The 18,601-nt window shown below is 44.3% G+C and overlaps 1 protein-coding gene across 1 annotated transcript in view; it reads right to left on the bottom strand.

Annotated features, from left to right (window-relative positions):
- Positions 1–18,601, bottom strand: part of LOC147024102 (serine/threonine-protein kinase D1-like) — a 163,102-nt gene that overhangs the window by 53,358 nt on the left and 91,143 nt on the right. The window contains exons 9-12 of the mRNA XM_085890367.1: positions 16,181–16,388; positions 15,002–15,122; positions 14,682–14,759; positions 2,144–2,423 (exon numbers count right to left, since the gene is read on the bottom strand). Of these exons, the coding sequence (XP_085746493.1) occupies positions 2,144–2,423; positions 14,682–14,759; positions 15,002–15,122; positions 16,181–16,388 (687 nt within the window). The remainder of the gene's footprint in view (positions 1–2,143; positions 2,424–14,681; positions 14,760–15,001; positions 15,123–16,180; positions 16,389–18,601) is intronic.

Raw genomic sequence — 18,601 nt, 5'->3', positions numbered from 1 at the left:
TCAGGGAGCTGAGGCGTAAAACTGTGCGTGCACTGAGGGTGGACAAGGAGGCCTATGTGCGAGGATTTCTGTGAGGGGGTAGAGCATCACCTGTGGACAGGTGATTCTCGTCCCGCTTACAGGGGAATTCGCGCATTACGTTCATCCAAGCCCATCCCTCGGAGCACTACAGTTCGAGCAGAGAGTGGTAGGCTCTTGACAGAGGAGTCTGAAGTGAAGGCCCGCTGGGCCGGTTACTTTGAGCGGTTGTACCAGGCTGATCCCCCAACTGTCGAGTTGGACGTCAAGGGTGTTACAATCCCTGTTGCTGACCCTCGAATAAACTGTGGTCCACGTACGCTTGTGGAAACACGGGCTGCGGTGAACCAGTTGAAACGGGGCAAAGCTCCAGGGATCTGTGGCATCCATGCCGAACTTCTCAAGGCTGGTGGAAATGCTGCACTCGTGTCATTGCATGCAGTTTTGTGCTCTGCCCGGAACACAGGCATCATCCCAACTGACTGGAAGAGGGGCCTTGTTGTCCCTCTCTGGAAAGGGAAGGGTGATCGCCAAGACTGCAACAACTACCGAGGGGTGACGCTGCTCTCAGTGCCGGGCAAGGTCTTTGCTCGGATAATTCTCGATAGGGTTCGCCACCATCTGCTTGAGCACCAGCGTCCAGAGCAGTCAGGCTTTACACCAAAGAGGTCAACGATTGACCGTATCCTTGCACTTCATGTCCTCACCGAACGCAGACGAGAGTTTCGGCAGGGGCTGCTTGCAGCCTATGTTGATCTCTGTAAAGCGTTCGATTCAGTGAATCGGGACGTCCTCTGGAGGATTCTTGGTCTTCGTGGGGTGCCACCAAAACTGATCGATCTGATGTCTGAACTCTACTCTGGTACTGAGAGTGCTGTGAAGTGTGGTGGTACCATCTCTGACTTATTTCCAGTTGTTACTGGAGTTCGTCAGGGATGTGTACTTGCCCCCACACTTTTCAGCACTTGTATGGACTGGATTCTAGGGAGGATGTCGGAGAGATCAAGTTGCGGTGCGTCATTTGGGAATGTCAAGATCTCGGACCTTGACTTTGCAGATGATGCAGTCATCTTTGCGGAGACTTTAGACATCCTCTTGGGGGCCCTCGAGGTGCTGAATGAGGAGTCGGAGCCGTTGGGATTACGGGTTTCTTGGGTCAAAACTAAGATCCAGGCTTTCGGTGACATCTTGGATGCTGCTGTCCTGTCTGTGTCTGTTTGTGGTGAGGATGTTGAGGTCGTGGAGAGATTCACTTACCTTGGCAGTGATATTCATGTCTCTGCTGGCTGCGAGTCAGAGGTCAATAGACGTCTGGGTCGGGCCTGGGGAGTCATGGATTCACTGGATCATGGGGTGTGGCGCTGCCGGTACCTGTGCGGGAGGACGAAAGTCCGAGTCTTCAGGTCCTTGGTACTTCCAGTCTTGCTCTATGGGTGCGAGACTTGGACTCTGACCAAGGATCTGAGACGGAGACTTAATTCCTTTGGTACCAGGTCTCTTCGGAGAATCCTTGGCTATCGGTGGTCGGATTTTGTGTCCAACGAGCGGTTGCTGAGAGAGACTCGGATGAGATTTGTTACCTGCATAGTCCGTGAGCGTCAGTTGCGGCTGTATGGACATGTGGCTCGTTTTCCTGACTCTGATCCTGCTCACCAGATTCTCTCAGCGAGGGAGTCTCATGAGTGGAGGAGGCCAGTGGGTCGACCACGTGCCTCATGGTTGCAACAGGTTGACCATCATCTCAAGGAGATGGGGATGGGCCTGGCATCTGCCTGGGGGATGGCCAGACGGAGGCCCCTGGAGTACCGGCGGAAAGTGGACGCAGCGACGTGCTGTTCTGGCACATGCTCCCATACCTGACCTGACCTGACCTTTCAAATGAATGAGAAACAATTAAGATGTACGTTACTTGTACAACAAAAATTGTTCAACAGAATATGTCATCTGCCCTTAAACATGAAACATCACAATTCCATTGAAGGGTGGGTCATATTACAAATAGGACAATCCACTTACGTTATACGCCTCCATTACAAAAATTATTATAAGTTTGTGAATGTTGCGAGAAAGCAAAATTGCAATGTTGTTAATGACATACATCCGGCAACCAGTGGTCAGGACTCACGATGTTTTTCTGAACCATGCTCCCCACGAACCGCACAACCCTGTGATGCCACAGGCATCAATGCCTTGCGAATTGCGTCCTCCCAGCCACGTGCCACATCTGCACCTATGCCACACACTGCATCACCACCGTCCCATGCAGCTGTAGCCTCACCACCTTCACCCACATAATATGTCACGCTCCCTGTCACAAGTTCAAAGCAATGTGGCGTACTCTGTGGTCCTAACATTGAGAAGTTCCGAGCCAGATCCACTCGAAGGATCTCTGACAGAGGAATTTCCTTGGGAAAAAAAGAAGAATGTAAAGAATCACATGATACATTTACTTCATACATAATACAATAATTCATTGCATTTGATATAAAATCATAGATCCAAAGATAGCCTATTCGCAATCAATGTGAACATACTTTTGATGTTTGTCTCAATAACTCGTGTGGTGTGTGTGTGTGTGGTTTGTTTTGTATGTGTGGTGTTACGGACCATTATAACATTAAATTGTGCTTTGGTGAAGGCTTACATTGGCTGTTAAATTTTCTATCAAGTCACAACAACAGGAGATAAAAGGCATCAAAGTTGGAGAACGAAAGGAGAAAGTGATAAGGACAACAAGGAGAGAAGGCATGGACATGTTCTCTTGAGCTGCCACACTCTGTTTTGAAGTGGTGCATATCATTTTAAAACTGACATAATCAGTGAAGGAGGAATCGGGATCTTTTGTATGTGAACCTGGGATGGTTCGGTGACTCATCTATTCCCTGGCAGTGACGGACCAACTTTAACCCGCTGTGTGTTGGTCTGGGGAGGTTCAGCTTCACTTCTTACATCATACCTTGTGAGGGATTATTCACTGAAGTCCTTCTACTCCTGGAACATACCTGTTGGGCATTGAAATTGTCACCGTGATAACAGCAGTGCAAAGCTGCTCCATGTATACCCTCATTGGCATCCTTTCGGGTGATTTATGTAGCATTTTTGAGAAGGGGCTTGCCTAGTTGACTGGCGCATACTCAGCTTATTCGTCCCTCCAACCTTTCCTATCCTTCAAGTAACACAATGTTCTTTACTGCTTGGAGTTCCATCTAACACCAGTGAGGTTAATATGCTTCTGTATCAGTTGTTCGGCAAAAACGAGGTGATGTAGAATCTGGTCAACTGCCCCTATGTGAGGATTGTCTGAACATGCATGCGTTGAGAGCAAATTACCAATGCACAGTATGGCGCCGCAGTCTGAAGAGACATCCAAACATACCAAATCCTGCAGATGGGTATGAATGGAGTGAAGAGGATGACCACTGTGGAAGTAAAATAATTAATTCCATCTTGTGAAATGTTAGCATGGACATATTGTTGTGAATCTGGAAGCCGTGAGTACTCAACGCACAGGTCCAAAAGAACAGTTATATCAGTAAGTATGTGTTGTTTAGTTAGGGTCCCCGTCCCTTGTTTAATGGGTGAATAAATTTACATGCGCTGTGAGTAATTCGATAGTCAGGGTTTTCTTTTATTTTTAAATCCTCAAAACTACAACAACGCCAGCATCCCCCTCACCTTCACCTCACTCTGGCCGACGCCATGGTGGGCGGAGTTCAAGGAGGAGCCTCGTGGTGGCCCACGACCAATCAGCGTGCTACGAGTGAGGTAGCCACCGCTCAGCCAATCAGACGCCGCGACGGTGAGAAAGGCGGTCCGCGTGACGTTACCACGCCCTCGGGCCAATCGACGGACTTGCCGCTCGTTTTGGCCAATGACAGGGCGACGAGCGATTCTGCGCGCCAAAACCATCCAGTGAGGGAGAGCGGGGATGGGGGAAGCATCCCCTTCCCCCCTGGACGGGGGTGAATAAGTTTGCTGCACGATCGGACCGGGAGAAGAGCTTGAGAGATCCTTCCTCCACAAGAACCGCAAGTCGGTTGTGTGCCGTGTCTCTGTCGGTGAAGAAGGAGAGAGAAACTGGGGACACGAGTGGTGATCACGTTCGCCTGACACGAGTGGAGATCACGTTCGCCTGACACGAGTGGAGATCACGTTCGCCTGACACAAGTGGAGATCACGTTCGCCTGACACAAGTGGAGATCACGTTCGCCTGACACGAGTGGAGATCACGTTCGCCTGACACGAGTGGTGATCACGTTCGCCTGACACGAGTGGAGATCACGTTCGCCTGACACAAGTGGAGATCACGTTCGCCTGACACAAGTGGAGATCACGTTCGCCTGACACGAGTGGAGATCACGTTCGCCTGACACGAGTGGTGATCACGTTCGCCTGACACGAGTGGAGATCACGTTCGCCTGACACGAGTGGAGATCACGTTCGCCTGACACGAGTGGTTATCACGTTCGCCTCACACGCGAAAGGTCCGAGTCCTGCCACCCTGCCAGCTCAACATACCCGCACGAAGCGGACAGGTCCGAGGCAGGCTCTGGTCTTCAGCTCGCCTTTCCCTCTGAGCTGAAGACCTCTATAAAGGCTGTGGCCACCGGTTCGTGTGTGTGTGTGTGTGTGTGTGTGTGTGTGTGTGTGTGTGTGTGTGTGTGTGTGTGTGTGTGTGTGTGTGTGTGTGTGTGTGTGTGTGTGTGTGTAGGAATTGTATAAGTGCTCTTTGCTGTACATACTAGCTTCTTCATTAGTCGTGATAACTCTGCTTCTTGCATGCTCCCCTCTTTCCCCCATTATAAATAAATACATTTGTTAAATGCATCAGTTCGTTGCTGTGTTTCTTCCATTGGCTTAGCACGGCGCGTGTTAGTGAATTACAAAGGCTGTTGCCGCTGTAAATGTACATTCGGACCGACGGAACTTCAGCAACCGTCCACTTGGGTTGCGCACCGGTCGGGCACGCTAACGGCTCGACTCGTACGAGTGCCGTCGAGGGTGTGAATACTCGGTAACTCGCCACGTGGATCTCTCGGTATTTTGAAGATTAGCAAATAACCCTGTACCACGTGGTGGAATTATTGGCGATTCACGGTCCGGTAAGGGACCCGTACTTGTCGGAGTTTTCCGAAAGGTACGATCTAGATTCCGGGTGTTCGGTAGAGTCGACCCGACCGCCCCAACTAGCGGTCGTGCTCGCAGCCGATACCCAGTCCGCAACAATACAAGGGGATAGAAAGCTCAATGGATGGCATGACTATCGTGAAGCACTGCGTTTCTGTATTCCTCATGCTGAAGCAAATATTTTTCATGTTGCGATAAGTGTTCATTGTCCAAAAATGATGCACTCATTTCTCAATATTTGCTTTCAAATGCTTTTAAACAATATGGAAGTATGGATTCTATTCTAAAGCATTGGTTAAAGTCACTTCATAAGGAATGGTTTGCGTGCGCTGAGATGGAGTTGAGATAAAGATTTAAATTGTCTGCAGGATAAAATATGCTTATTAGGTCTCTCACAATGACAAAGTCAGAACTCATTACATTTATTGATTAGTGAGGCAATGCTGACGGGCCATGAGTGAGTGGAATGGAATCTCTGTTCAAATATACGATGGTCTTGTCCATTCCATATAACTGTAACATATCTTTTGAATGATTTATCAATATATTGTTTGCCTTTCCCAATGTTGGGAAAGTGCTCTCCTGAATCCGAACAAGCGAACATTTCAAACCAGATGACTTTCAAATCATATAGCAATAATAATAATAATAATAACAAATGTATCATCCCCCACACTGGCCCAAGCACATCCGGGCCTGGTGAAAGATCTTGTAATTAGTCCATACTTGGTTAAAATGAAATATGTACCCCTCTGTTGTGTTTGTTGCTCTGATACTTTAAAATACACTTGATTATGGATCATTGCATATTGATAGTTGTTTTATAATGAATAGATATCGTGTGTTCGTTAACTGTGTAACAATATAATGTTTTCTTTGTTTAACTTGGTTGGCAAGTTAAATTAAAGCCGCTTTTGTTGGCGCCAGTGAGTCGGGCACTGGTGACATTGAAAAGTCTCATGAACTCTGCTTTCTCATTCAATTGCAAAGTTGTATGAACACGAATCTCATGAACTCTGCCTTCTCAGTGTACTGCAAAGTTTGTATAAATATGAATCTCATTGACTCGGCGTCCTCATTGTATTTCAGTTATATCTTATTTAGATTGTAAAACAGGAGTCTCATCAGACTGCTGAGGCTATGAACTTCTCATTGTGTTGCAAAAACTATCTGTGTAACCTTATCTGTGTAAACAGAGGCTCCACCAGCCTGCTATGCTGAATGCTCATCATTGCCCATGTAAATGAAAGTTTCTCTGTGTACGCATGCCCTGGAACAAGGCACGCATTCCTTCCCTTGTGTTATCTTGTTCTCTTTTGCTTTGAAGGACCTTTTGTTCAACAAAGTTTTCTTGTAATCTGGTGTTGATGAACCAGTACCCTCTGATGCTTTGACCCCTCCCTATTTTCCAATCAAATAAAAAAAAAACACCATATATTCTGGCTCAGAGTGAGAGATGTGCTTGTATGCTCGAGACAAGCCTATCTCTCCACACGTGCTTGTACAATAAATGATATATTAGATTATAAGGTGTTTTCTCTTTTGTGTAAATTTCCTCCAAACCACATTGTTATTTCCTCAATGACAGGCCATTCTGCTCCAGATGTCGTCCTTGAGTTTACATCATGCTTATGTGTCATGTATATGTCAAATGTTTACGTCATGTTTATGTCAAATGTTCCAAAGTCTGGAAGTTTCCAGATTGCCCGTTTCTTGCAAATAGGCTCAAATGAATGGCGACATGTAAGCTGCAAGCTTGCAACAACATGATAGATGACGACCTTATGGAATCAGATCATGACGATGATATGACCGATTATGCAGGACAAGGATGATGATCGTGATTAGGAAATCAGGCAATAAGAACTCCGTATCAAACTAATTTGGCTGCAGGGACATTCATGGTTTCCATACAGGTTTTTCCATTCTTCTGCATATTTGTTGTTATTTCGCATGCAGCCTGCGGCTGCTGGCTGCATCATTTCTGGAAGAGCAGCTGTTCCGCTGATGCAGTGTCCCTGTTACCAGGAAGCTAGTACTCATTTTGCTGACCTCAGAAGGATGACAGGCTGAGTCAACCCACCTCGTGTTATTTCAAAGGCACGACGGGGCTCAACCTCAAGAAACTAAGATCAAAAGCCAGTCACCTTAACTGTTTGGCCAACACCAGGCTTATCTTCTGCATATGAAGAAAGTTATTTTCTAGTGTGCAAGTGGAAATTTTTACAGTATGCATATTTGCAATAGTATGCAAGTGGAATGGACAAAATGTGATTGAAATCTCCGTATTATATTACCAGTTTACACATTTGTGAATTGAAATGAGTTGTGTGGTCATAACTTGATAAATGAGTTGCACAGCGATGAATATCTAATTGAACTGTAAATGTGGATATGCAGCCTTCCATGAACATACTATGCGTGGTGTTCGCTTCATGGTTCGGGTACTGGGCTTGGGATCCTTGAATCTTGAGTTCAAATCCCACTCGGCTGTTGAATTAATAACAGGGGGTTCACTCTGCCTATCATCCTTCTGAGGTCGGCAAAATGAGTGCCAGCTTGCTGGTATCCTGTGTCGGAGTGGTGACCCGTCCAGGATTGTGCCCAATAGCCAAGGAGACTGCTTAAGCAGCACCAACGCTCTGCACAGAGTATGGTCCCAATGGATGGATGAACATACTGTCATTAGATAAGATCTTACTGTGTATGCTACAGGCAGTGCTGCATCTTCTATACCAATAAAAGGCAAAGTGTGTGTGTGTGTGTCTGTGTGTGTGTGTGTCTCCTCCATAACTCCAAAACTATAAAACCTCGCAGCCTGAAACTTTGCATGCACACCAAGAAAACTCCAAGGAAGTGCAACAGTGAAAATTGGGTGTTTGGGTAAATTTAAACACCCCTTTTGAAGATAATTTCGGGTGTGCTCATTACAAAAAAACAAAATAAGCCTTACCAAGAAGGCGCACACCATCTTGGTCTGCCCTCTGTGGTTGTTGGAATCTTCAGCCGCCATTTTGTTCGGCCTATTCAAGCTTGCCTCAATTTGGAAACACGATCTACTCTCACGGAATAATTAAATTATATTCTCGAAATATTCTGTCGGATTTGAGAATCGGATCTGGTGAACAAAATAAGTGTCGAAATCTCGAGAAAAATCCAAAAATTTTAACAAATTCACGATTTTTATAAATAAACCTGTGTATTTATTGAAGCAAAGTGTTACACTTAACCTTTTCTACTGTTCGGATGATTATATCGAGTGAATAAAAAATTATGGAGTGTGCACAAAGTGTAAATTTATTGAATGAAACACCATTCTTCATAACCTGCTTTTGCAATCTATGACGGCACAGTCCACAGGGGTCATTTGTTTTCGGCAATTACATACACAGTTTGCTGTTTCCGTTTTGGGTGATTTCCTAACATTACAAAATGTTAACACAAATCTATACGAGTAATCGGTATGTGTGTGTGTGTGTGTGTGTGTGTGTGTGTGTGTGTGTGTGTGTGTGTGTGTGTGTGTGTGTGTGTGTGTGTGTGTGTGTGTGTGTGTGTGTGTGTGTGTGTGTTTCCACCAGAACTCCAAAACTATAAAAACCTAGCAGCCTGAAATTTTGCATGCATACTAAGAAAACTCCATGGAAGAGTGAAAATTGGGTGTTTTGATTCATTAAAACACCCCTTTTGAAGATAATTAATGGCCTTACTTAATTATATCTTTCATCAGGCGATCCTCGGCCACCTTGCTGTCTGGGGTATTGAGGCGTTTTCTGGATAACTTCGCTGGGGTCTGAAGCCACCATGTTTTCCTGGCCTGGATGTAAGCTACAGATTTGAAAGTATCAGCAGGTCCAACATCCCCAAAAAGTGTCGATTTGTCCAATTCACTCGGTCATTGCAGGGCGTTTCTGGGTGCATAGTTGTATCAAGGGCAATATTGGTAATTGCTTGTCAAGCCAGGCATTCCGTTGGAGTGCTTATGCCACTCACCGAGCTGTACAGTGCATTTTGTGTCCTGATCGGGATGTACAGTCGATAGTTACCACAAGGTAGAAGTACATTTACAGCACACACAGACGTGGTACATATGGGTAGATTTGGATCTTGACGGACGCTCCGCGGGTGTGTGGACATGCCAAGCCTGTTACGGGCGCCGTGGTGGCAAAGTGTCATCCCGTATCTTATGGAGGTTCTATCAGGTTTTCCTTTGTCCTCGCACCCGTTTCTAAAGCATTTGGTTATCGGATTTGCTTTACACAGGTTATATGTTTCCCTTTGTGAGTTTCAGAGCAAAATATATTTGACAACGCCTGATTTCTGAGTCGTTTGCAGTATTAACGCGTTTTCTTAATTATCGAGCCAATTTTTTTTTCCCACCCATCCCACACAGCTGTTTAAAAAGAATAATGTTTGTGATCATCTCCTTGAAATGTCTTTATAAATGTGACGTTTTTTGGTGAAAGATACTCAATGTTTCTCAGTTGTATACAGTTCGTACTATAGTCGGTAATCAAACTGACTCCAATCTGCTGATTCCCGAAAAATTGCCAATATTGGCCAAGCACATGTGTCTGTGTGTCAGTGTCCTCCAATACTCTCCAAAACCATGAAACCTAGGCAAACTCCAAGTAAGTGCAAGACTGAAAATTTGGTGTTTGAGATCATCAAAACATCCCTTTTGAAGATAATCAACGGCCTTATTTAATTATATCCATTATTAGGTGCATCCTTGGTCACCTTGCTGTTCTTCGCTGGAGTCTCAATTCGCCAGCTCAACAATTCCTCGACTTGGAACAGGCCGGAACAATATCATAACGATAAAGTATATTTTTCACTTTCCTCAATCCTTTATTGAATGCCTGATCATCGTACTTATGAATCGCTGGATACATTGCAACCCTTATAAACACCCAGAGACGCCAGCATTAATTGCATTATTTCATTTCTGCACATGCGATAACATTGAGAATCTCTAAATCTCAGGCAAATTTCTAAATTTAAAATTTCCTAATTGACTTCAGCAGTAGTTCCAAATGCTATTAAAAAAATATATATTTTTTTTTTTTAAAGGAAGTGTTAATTTGCCCAATTTGGGCATTGCCTTACATTCCAGGCTTCTCCAGGAGGTGTTTAATATGATGGATTAGCGATCACTAATCGCTTGAAAAGCCTACCGTTCCTAATCAACCATTTCGTTGAAGTGCTTGCTTGAGTGCTTAAGCCACTTCGCAAGTGCTTTACAATACTCAAACTGTCAATGAATATATCGATCGACTAGAAGAAAGTTCACGGCCCATTTCCCTGTGTTTGGCTGTGCGTTGCCTTGGGAGTTGCATGAGGAGGTGGTTCGCTCGCTAAAAATGTGCAATTTTATTTTACATCACGTTTCCCCTTTTTGTATGATCTTTTATTATATGACCCATTACTTTTGCAAAGATAGATATATTAAAAAAACTAGAAGAGCACTCGGTAGAGCGTATACCTCTGCCACGTAATGCCTGATCCACGAGAACATATCGGGCCCGTTACATTTTTGAAATATCATGCTAACCAGTGCGATGTCGTTTTTGGCCTTATCTCTTGATGGTGAAGAATCTCCTTGGAAATTAAATAATTCTCGTATCAAGATCCGGATCTTCACCAAAATCGAATCAATTTGTCTTTGGCGCACACCTAACCTGTCCACTAAGTTTCATCCGAATCCATCAACAACTTGTTGAGATATCGTGCTATATATCATTTTTGGCCCCATCTCTCAATGGTGAAGAATCACTTAAAAAAATTTGAGTAGTCGTATCTGGATCCGGATCCGGATCTTCACCAAAATCTAATCAGTTTGACCTTGTCACACACCGAACCTGTCCACAAAATTTCATCAGGATCCGTCCACAACTTTGTTGAGATATCCTGTATATCCGACGATGTCATAGTCATCAAACTTTATTCATCATGACTTTTCCATCATTTATTTGAAGTTTCACTTTGATCTTGAAAGCCGTTCTGGAGAAGAAGATATTTTTTTCTTAAAAAAACAACAACAATATGGCTGCCAAACCACATGACCGATGACATCATACAATTTATTTTCTGTCGACCAATGTATCCCGAGATGAACCTCACACATTTTTTAATACTGATCGAATGCAGCGTTCTACGTGTCAAATTTTGACCAGGATACCATTTACCGATGACGTCATCGTCGAATCACCCTTATTCCCCGTGCAGAGTCGTTACCAGCTGCCAAGTTTCAAATTTTTCTATGGTGCAGTCAAGGAGATAGAGGTCCAAAATTTTTCCATTTTTCAACATGGCGTCCACCCAACGTGACTTATGACATCATAATTGTCATTAAAAACATTTTGCATGCGTAGTCGCATCTTTGGTGAAATTGTTGTGGCATTCGGATAAGCGGTTGGAGAGAAAACAGAGAAAATTCGCATGGAGGTACATACGTACGTACATTAGGACGTACGGACGGACAGGCAATCCAAAAAAATAATGCCACCAGTGACTCCGTCACAGGAAGCATAAAGTAATGGAATGACATGGAGGGATGATATCTCAAAAATAAACAACCAAACAAGGTCAGAATGACAACACATTACGATGCCACAATCTTCATATGGTTTAGCATCACAATATCTTTTGACATACTTTTGTTGTGGGATTGTGATGGAACAACGTCAAACGATATTGTGATGCTACACCAGAAGAGGGTTGTTTTGTCGTATTGTGGCATCATTACGTGGTGTCAATCTTCAATGTTATGCTTCTTCTTCGTTCTTCTTCTTCTTCATCCATCACGATCCCACAACGAAAGTGAAATGTCAACAGATGTCGTGATGGTAATCCATAAGAGGATCGTGGTGTCGTCCTGTGGAATCGTAATGTGGTGTCATTCCCACCTTGTTTGGGGTTTTTTTGTTTTTGAAATTTCATCCCTCGATGTTATCTGGTTTTTTTTTTCATGGTTTTTTTTTTTTCCCTTGTTTCTGTTGGGGTTTTTTTTTTAGGGGGAATATATATAAATAAAAGTTTATAAAGAAAGCAAAATACACAAATATGGATCAGTGAGATAACATACAGACATCAGTGTGTATCACTCCTGAGCTGTATATATAACTATAGAGAACCTGCAGCACAAGCTTCTGGGGCCAAGCAGCCACCATGTTGAAATACCCATCCCTCGCTAGGATGCGAGAGGTACAGCAATAGCTGAGTGTCATAAGCGCTGGACTTCATCGGGTTCTGTTGACAGATTGATTCACATTTGTTTCCACATTTCCACTTTTGTTTGTTTTTCTTCAGAGCCTTGTGATAGAGCTACAGAGGTGAGTATGCCTGGTGTTGGCTTAATGGTTCGGGTGGTGGGCTTGGGAAACTAGGATCCTGAGTTCAAATCCCCCTTGGCTGTTGAAATAATGTCAGGTGGGGTTGACTCTGCTTGTCATCCTTCCGAGGTCGGCAAAATGAGTGCCAGCATGCTGGTATCCTGTGTCGGAGTGGTGACCCGTCCAGGATTGTACCCAATAGCCAAGGAGACTGCTTCGGCAGCATCAACGCTCTGCACAAAGTATGGTCCCAGTGGGTGGATGGATGGAGGTGACTGATAAAACTGACAGTCTGATTTTCGTTAAGTCAGAAGTGTCAAGTTGAGGTGGTTTCAGTGCGAGAATGGTTGAATTTCAGATCTTCAATAAAATGGAATGAAAATGGGGTTGGGGATTGGGGGGGGGTTGTTGTTTAAATAACAAGCTGTTAACCAACAGACAGGACACATTGTGGTCCACAAAGTTTTTCTGCCATGCGAGCCCCCTCTGGGAAACTGGGTACTGAGTTCGGAGCACGGAGGCAGCACGTAACAGTACATTATAATCTGTATACGTCACGTATAACATTGTGTGTGTGTGTGTGTGTGTGTGTGTGTGTGTGTGTGTGTGTGTGTGTGTGTGTGTGTGTGTGTGTGTGTGTGTGTGTGTGTGTGTGTGTGTGTGTGTGTGTGTGTGTGTGTGTGTGTGTCGTTGATTGGTATCTCCATGTACGGGTTTCAGAATGTGGAATGGAGTCTTCCCAGGGCGGGCTCAAAGTATCCACCTCGCTTCAGTGAGGGATCACAGTTCATGGACCAAGCTCTTTTCATCTTTTCTTGTTCTCAGAGTTTTGTTCCGAGGGCTCTTTTCCGGATCACCACCGAATCCCCAGACTGCCTCCAATTGTAGTTCATGTGTGGTAATATTCCCAGGAATGGTTTTAAAAATCACAGTGAGGTTCCCCTTTATCACTCCCATTATCACTGGTACAATTTCAGCACGATTCAGCTTCCAGGATATTTTCACTTCCTTGTTGTGTCTTTGTGTGTACAGCTGTTCTGACACAAGGTTTTTACATCCCGATAGGAGGTGGCTCACACTTTGTGTTTCTACCTTTCAGAACCTACACTCGTCCGATTGACTCATTCCCACCATTTTTTTGAAATCCATCCGTGTCATGTCCCTGGTCTCGGGCATTTATAACGATTTGTTCTCCATCCCAGTTGAGCTGACCTCTTCTTAGCCATTCCAAAGAGCATTATTTGTCGATTCCTAACCTGTCCAATTACTTTTTGTATGTTCCTGCTCTTTTATCATTTTCCCAGTTATCGGTGTATATCTGTTGATATTTTGTTTTATCTTTTTCTTTTGTCTTTTTTGCTATTGTTGGGCCTGTATTCATCGTTATTTTGGTTTCTTGTGCGACATCTCACATTCGTAACTGTCCTTGGAATTTTTTTCTACTCGCTGGGTTAGGGATACCATCTCTGGTTTGTTGTTTTCGTGGTTACTTACTAATTGGATTCAGTAATCTGTCGGTGTGTGTGTGCGCGCGTGCGTGTGCGAGGACTGTTAAATATTTCACTGGTTAACTTCACACATGGAAACAATCAACATTTACTGTTATTGCCAATGGATTATGATCATGATCATCTCTTGTGACCATTCATACCTTGTATATATTATTTTTGGCACATCATCCCAACATCCTTTTACATTTCGAAAAAAATGTTTGTTTGTTTTTAACTTGTAATAAAATGTATTTACCCTAACTAATATGATGCGATCCCTTCTGTGGTCTGCAACTACTGAGGTTGGAATTATGAATGTTTCTGTCTTCAATGACCGGCCCTTGTGTGTCCTTCACCTTCTTATTCCCTCAACACATTGGTGGTGGTTCATGGCAATCACGCTTTATCTCCAAAACTTACCAGCAATCTTTTAATCTCACAAATGTTCACGTGTGCATTCTACTTGATTGACAGTGTGTAAATGTTCCCATTAAAAAAAGAAGATATTGTTCCCAAGGATTTAGCGACTTCCAAGGGGAAGCATGATCCTCCTGAGCACGTCCACACCCCGATAACGCAAAAACATTTTTAAAAAATCCAAGATATCATGACAAGAGCAAAAACATCCAATGAAGATACCACTTTACAGGCAGGGCTCTCAGAGATGATCAGAGTAACTGGATTGATTGTTTGCAATACCACAACTAAATCTCACCTTGTAGTATTTGTTTCCTGTATCGGACTGATACAGAGTAATACACTTGCAATCCAACCGCCAAAAATGCCTCTTTCTCTGCAGGGATGAGGAAACACAGCATGAGGAAGTTGGCCTTACAAAACTGAGTATTTCTGCTCACATATCATCTCATTTGATTCGTACAATGCAAGGAACAGCGAATTACTGTTTCTTTGCCAAAATGCTGGGAAGGACTCAATCCTCATACGTGACCTGATACTTTGGATACATAGCACCACAAACAAATGCAAAAGACTTGGTTTATTGATTAGGCCGAAGGCTTCGCCGTGTATTCTCACAAGGTTGTCCTTGTTCGAGAAGTGAACCATCCAGCCCTCTTTCAACATGACGCTCGCTCGTCGTTTGCTCTGCTTCACCGACTGTACCACACGCATTAAAGGGATGTTGCTGATTGTCTGTCTGCCACACACATGAAGGGAGAGAGAGCACAACACGTGTCATTTTACTCACCACTTATTGTGAAAATCAACAGGTGCTCGATAACCTGCACACATAACATCTACTTTTACACAAGATTCCAGAAATGAGGTCAGCAGTCGTATTTGGGCACCGATGCAGGAACCAAATTTAAAGGGAGGGGTAGGGGGCGGGGAATTCAGTGGGAGGGCTAATCGTGGTTAAGGGGTTTGGTGGGATGGTTGGATGCTATTTACACTCTGATGTTCAAATGCCAAATTCCCAGAATATTGCACCAAAATCCCACAGCACGTTTAAATGTAGTAAAATAAAATGTTGCTCTCCATCACTTAAGACCAATTTCATGACAAAGCCAACATGGCCCAGAAATAAATAAAGCAAAATAATTTGAAAAATTGCTTTTGTTCACATGGGGAAGAAGCTGTTAATATGTTTCCAGAAGTCTCACAGGATTGGCTGCCTTTCGAGGTGAATTATCCATGCAGTGCGGCAACTTTATGAACCCGGATCTGCCGAGCACCTCATAAAGATGGCCGTCGCATGGTGGAAGACGCTTATGAAAGACGATGCTTGTCTTTAAATTCCACCAGTGACAACATGCGAGTGCCTGAACATTCAGTTTAACATCTCTTCCGATATAAAGCACACTAATTGAGGAAACCCCCGACCTGCGAAGCACGGGGGTGAGGGTTCATAATCGATTCCAGATAAACAGTTCAAAGGTGAGAGTGCCACCTCTGATCCACCAAATCAATCCGGAAGGTGCTTCCTGAGAAGGCATGCTCGTTTTCAACACCTGTTAATGCATTCTGCCTTGATTGCGTATCATTGCCGTTTTTGAGACCGCTGCCTGACCATAATAAAATTGAAGTTCATCAATGAAAATTGAAGAAAAGGGGGGGGGGGGATAATTTATCCTTCAGACAAAAAAACGTGTGGGGATTATTGGGCCACGAGTCCCAATGGTGGATCACCATCTGTTACTAACCCAAAGAATGATGAACACGTTCTACAAATATGCAAAGGCTGTGAATGTATACCCAATTGCTTTTACATCTCCATCACAATCTGCATCCGCTTGGTCAGCATTGTCGCCCATGTGTGTGGTCAAGCAGGAAAGCGCCCCGATGAAGTTGGGGGAGATGGAAAATTCCCCATCATCAAGAAGTGCACTGTTCCTTTCGCTGTCGTTGTCATCACTGCTCTCTTCCATCACGACGTCGTTGTCTCCAAACAATGAGGTGACGTCTGCGATGGAAGGTGCAGAGAAATTAGTCAAAATTCAGTTGGAAATGGTAAATGATCAATTAAGCAAAGAAGGAAAAAAAAAAAAAGTAAAACATGTACAGTATGCTCCAATTGCCGAGATTTCACCACATAGTCGATCATCGTTCACCACAGTACAGATTTGGTCTCCATACTTCAACATTGAAGAAATAAAAGTGGAAAGACGTAGTTTTCACTGAAGATATTTATTTGATGCTTTTTGTATACAAAGTCGAGGCTCGTGGAAGAGCTTGCACACTGAAGGGATCAGAACGAAGCGGACAAAAACCGGACGCAAAACACGCACGCATGGGGTGGACAAGATGGAGAGAGAAAGAAGCTCCAAGGAGGGAAAATTGGAAGGAGGAAGGATTTGGGGGAAGCGGAGGGGGGGTGGAGGTTAACGAGGGTACAAAAGATCATGGTTTAGGATTGGGCATGATTTGAGATGATGGTGAATAGCTGTTCTGAAGACCTGGTGGGATGAATGAGATTTAAGAGAATGTGGAAGTTTGTTCCAGAGGTGGGAAAAAAAGATGATCAAATGAGTGGAGGCGAGCAGTGATCCTGGATTTAGGTAGTTTCAGAAGAAGATTGATGGTGGAACGTGTACCTGACAGAAGCCTTGGGGGAAAGGGGGCAGAGCACGGAAAGAGCAGAGGGTGCAAGACGAGGGAGGAGGCGGTAGAAGACAGAGACCACCGACCTGTCTGCTATGGCGATGTGATAAGCCCGTAGACTCAGCTTCATCGCGGGAGATTTTGTTACAAAAATGCGGTTTTATTGAATAACCTCTCACTATTTGTTTGCAGTACATTTGGGAGAAACATTGTTGTCAATACATAATTATTTAGGTGTACAGGTTAAGAGTACTTGTGTAAAGGCATACAGTAATTTGGTAAAAGGTCACAATGAACCCAGAAGAAAAGGATAAAGATATCGGAATTTGATGTAAAATGAGATCTATCACATGCATTTGGCATTAATTTCCACAGTATTCACATTCCTAAGACTGGAGGAACTCTGCAAAGCCTCACAGTAGAAGGATCACAACAGGAAGCTCAATGGCTGAGTCAATGGTGGCCTGTGATCCATAAATTTACGGAAACAGAACATGCTTGAAGTGGGCTATAAAGGTTGAGGGAAAAAGTGTGCTGGATTGTCAATGAGGTTAAAATTTGGAAGGGTCATATGTTCATACGTATCCAAAGCTCTCACAGGATTGGCTGCCTTTCGAGGTTCAGTTGGCCAAAGAGATTGAGATGACAAGGAGGTGATGTTGGAGAGCAGAAAGCAAGGGGAGTTGGGGGGAAGAGGGAAATCGAAGCTCTGGGATTATATTTTTTATGCCTCTGCTGACGAAGTCACCGGAGGCATTGTGTTTTCAGGTTGTCCATCTGGCTGTCCGTCTGGCTGCCCATCCACGCATTCGTGATAGGTTTTCGTTGACGTGATAACTTAAGAATAGCTGAAGGGATCGAAGTGAAACTTTGTAATAATGTGGGAGGAGACATATCGGTCGACATCACGAGGTCGAAGAGTTCCATTTGAGTGATATGTGATCTAGGCTGGTGGAAGAGTTCAGGCAGAGAACAAAGTGAACACAAAGAGAAAAGGGAAATGCCAACAGCAGGACGGAGGGAGAAGGTAAATGGAGATGGACAAACAAGGGATGCAGGCAACGATGAGGGTTAGGGGAGAATGCAAAGGGTGAACGACATGGATACATCCATCAAAATTTTGAGAGGGGTTGGGGTGGTTAAAATAGTGTAGAAATGGGAGGTCAGGTCAGGTATGGGGGCATGCGCTGAAGCAGCGCGTCGCTGCATCCACTTTCCGCCGGTACTCCAGGGGCCTCCGTCTGGCCATCCCCCAGTCAGATGCCTGGCCCATCCCCATCTCCTTGAGATGCCGATCAACTGCTAAAACCACGAGGCACGTGGTTGGCCCATTGGCCTCCTCCACTAACAAGGCTCCCTCGCTGAGAGAATCTGGTGAGCAGGATCAGCGTCAGCAAAATGAGCCACATGTCCATACAGCTGCAGTTGATGCTAACAGAATATGCAGGTAACAAATCTCATTTGAGTCTCTCTCAGCAACTGCTCGTTGGACACAGTCCAACCAGCAATAGCCAAGGATTCTCCGAAGAGACCTAGTACCAAAGAAATCAAATCTCCATTTCAGATCCCAGGTCA

Source organism: Eptatretus burgeri, chromosome 7 (genome assembly GCF_056783735.1).
Source record: "Eptatretus burgeri isolate ZD-2024b chromosome 7, Ebu_testis_v1, whole genome shotgun sequence".
Taxonomy (NCBI): Eukaryota; Metazoa; Chordata; class Myxini; order Myxiniformes; family Myxinidae; genus Eptatretus; species Eptatretus burgeri.
Note: the sequence above shows the minus strand (reverse complement) of the source record. Positions and strands in the feature narration are given on the sequence as shown.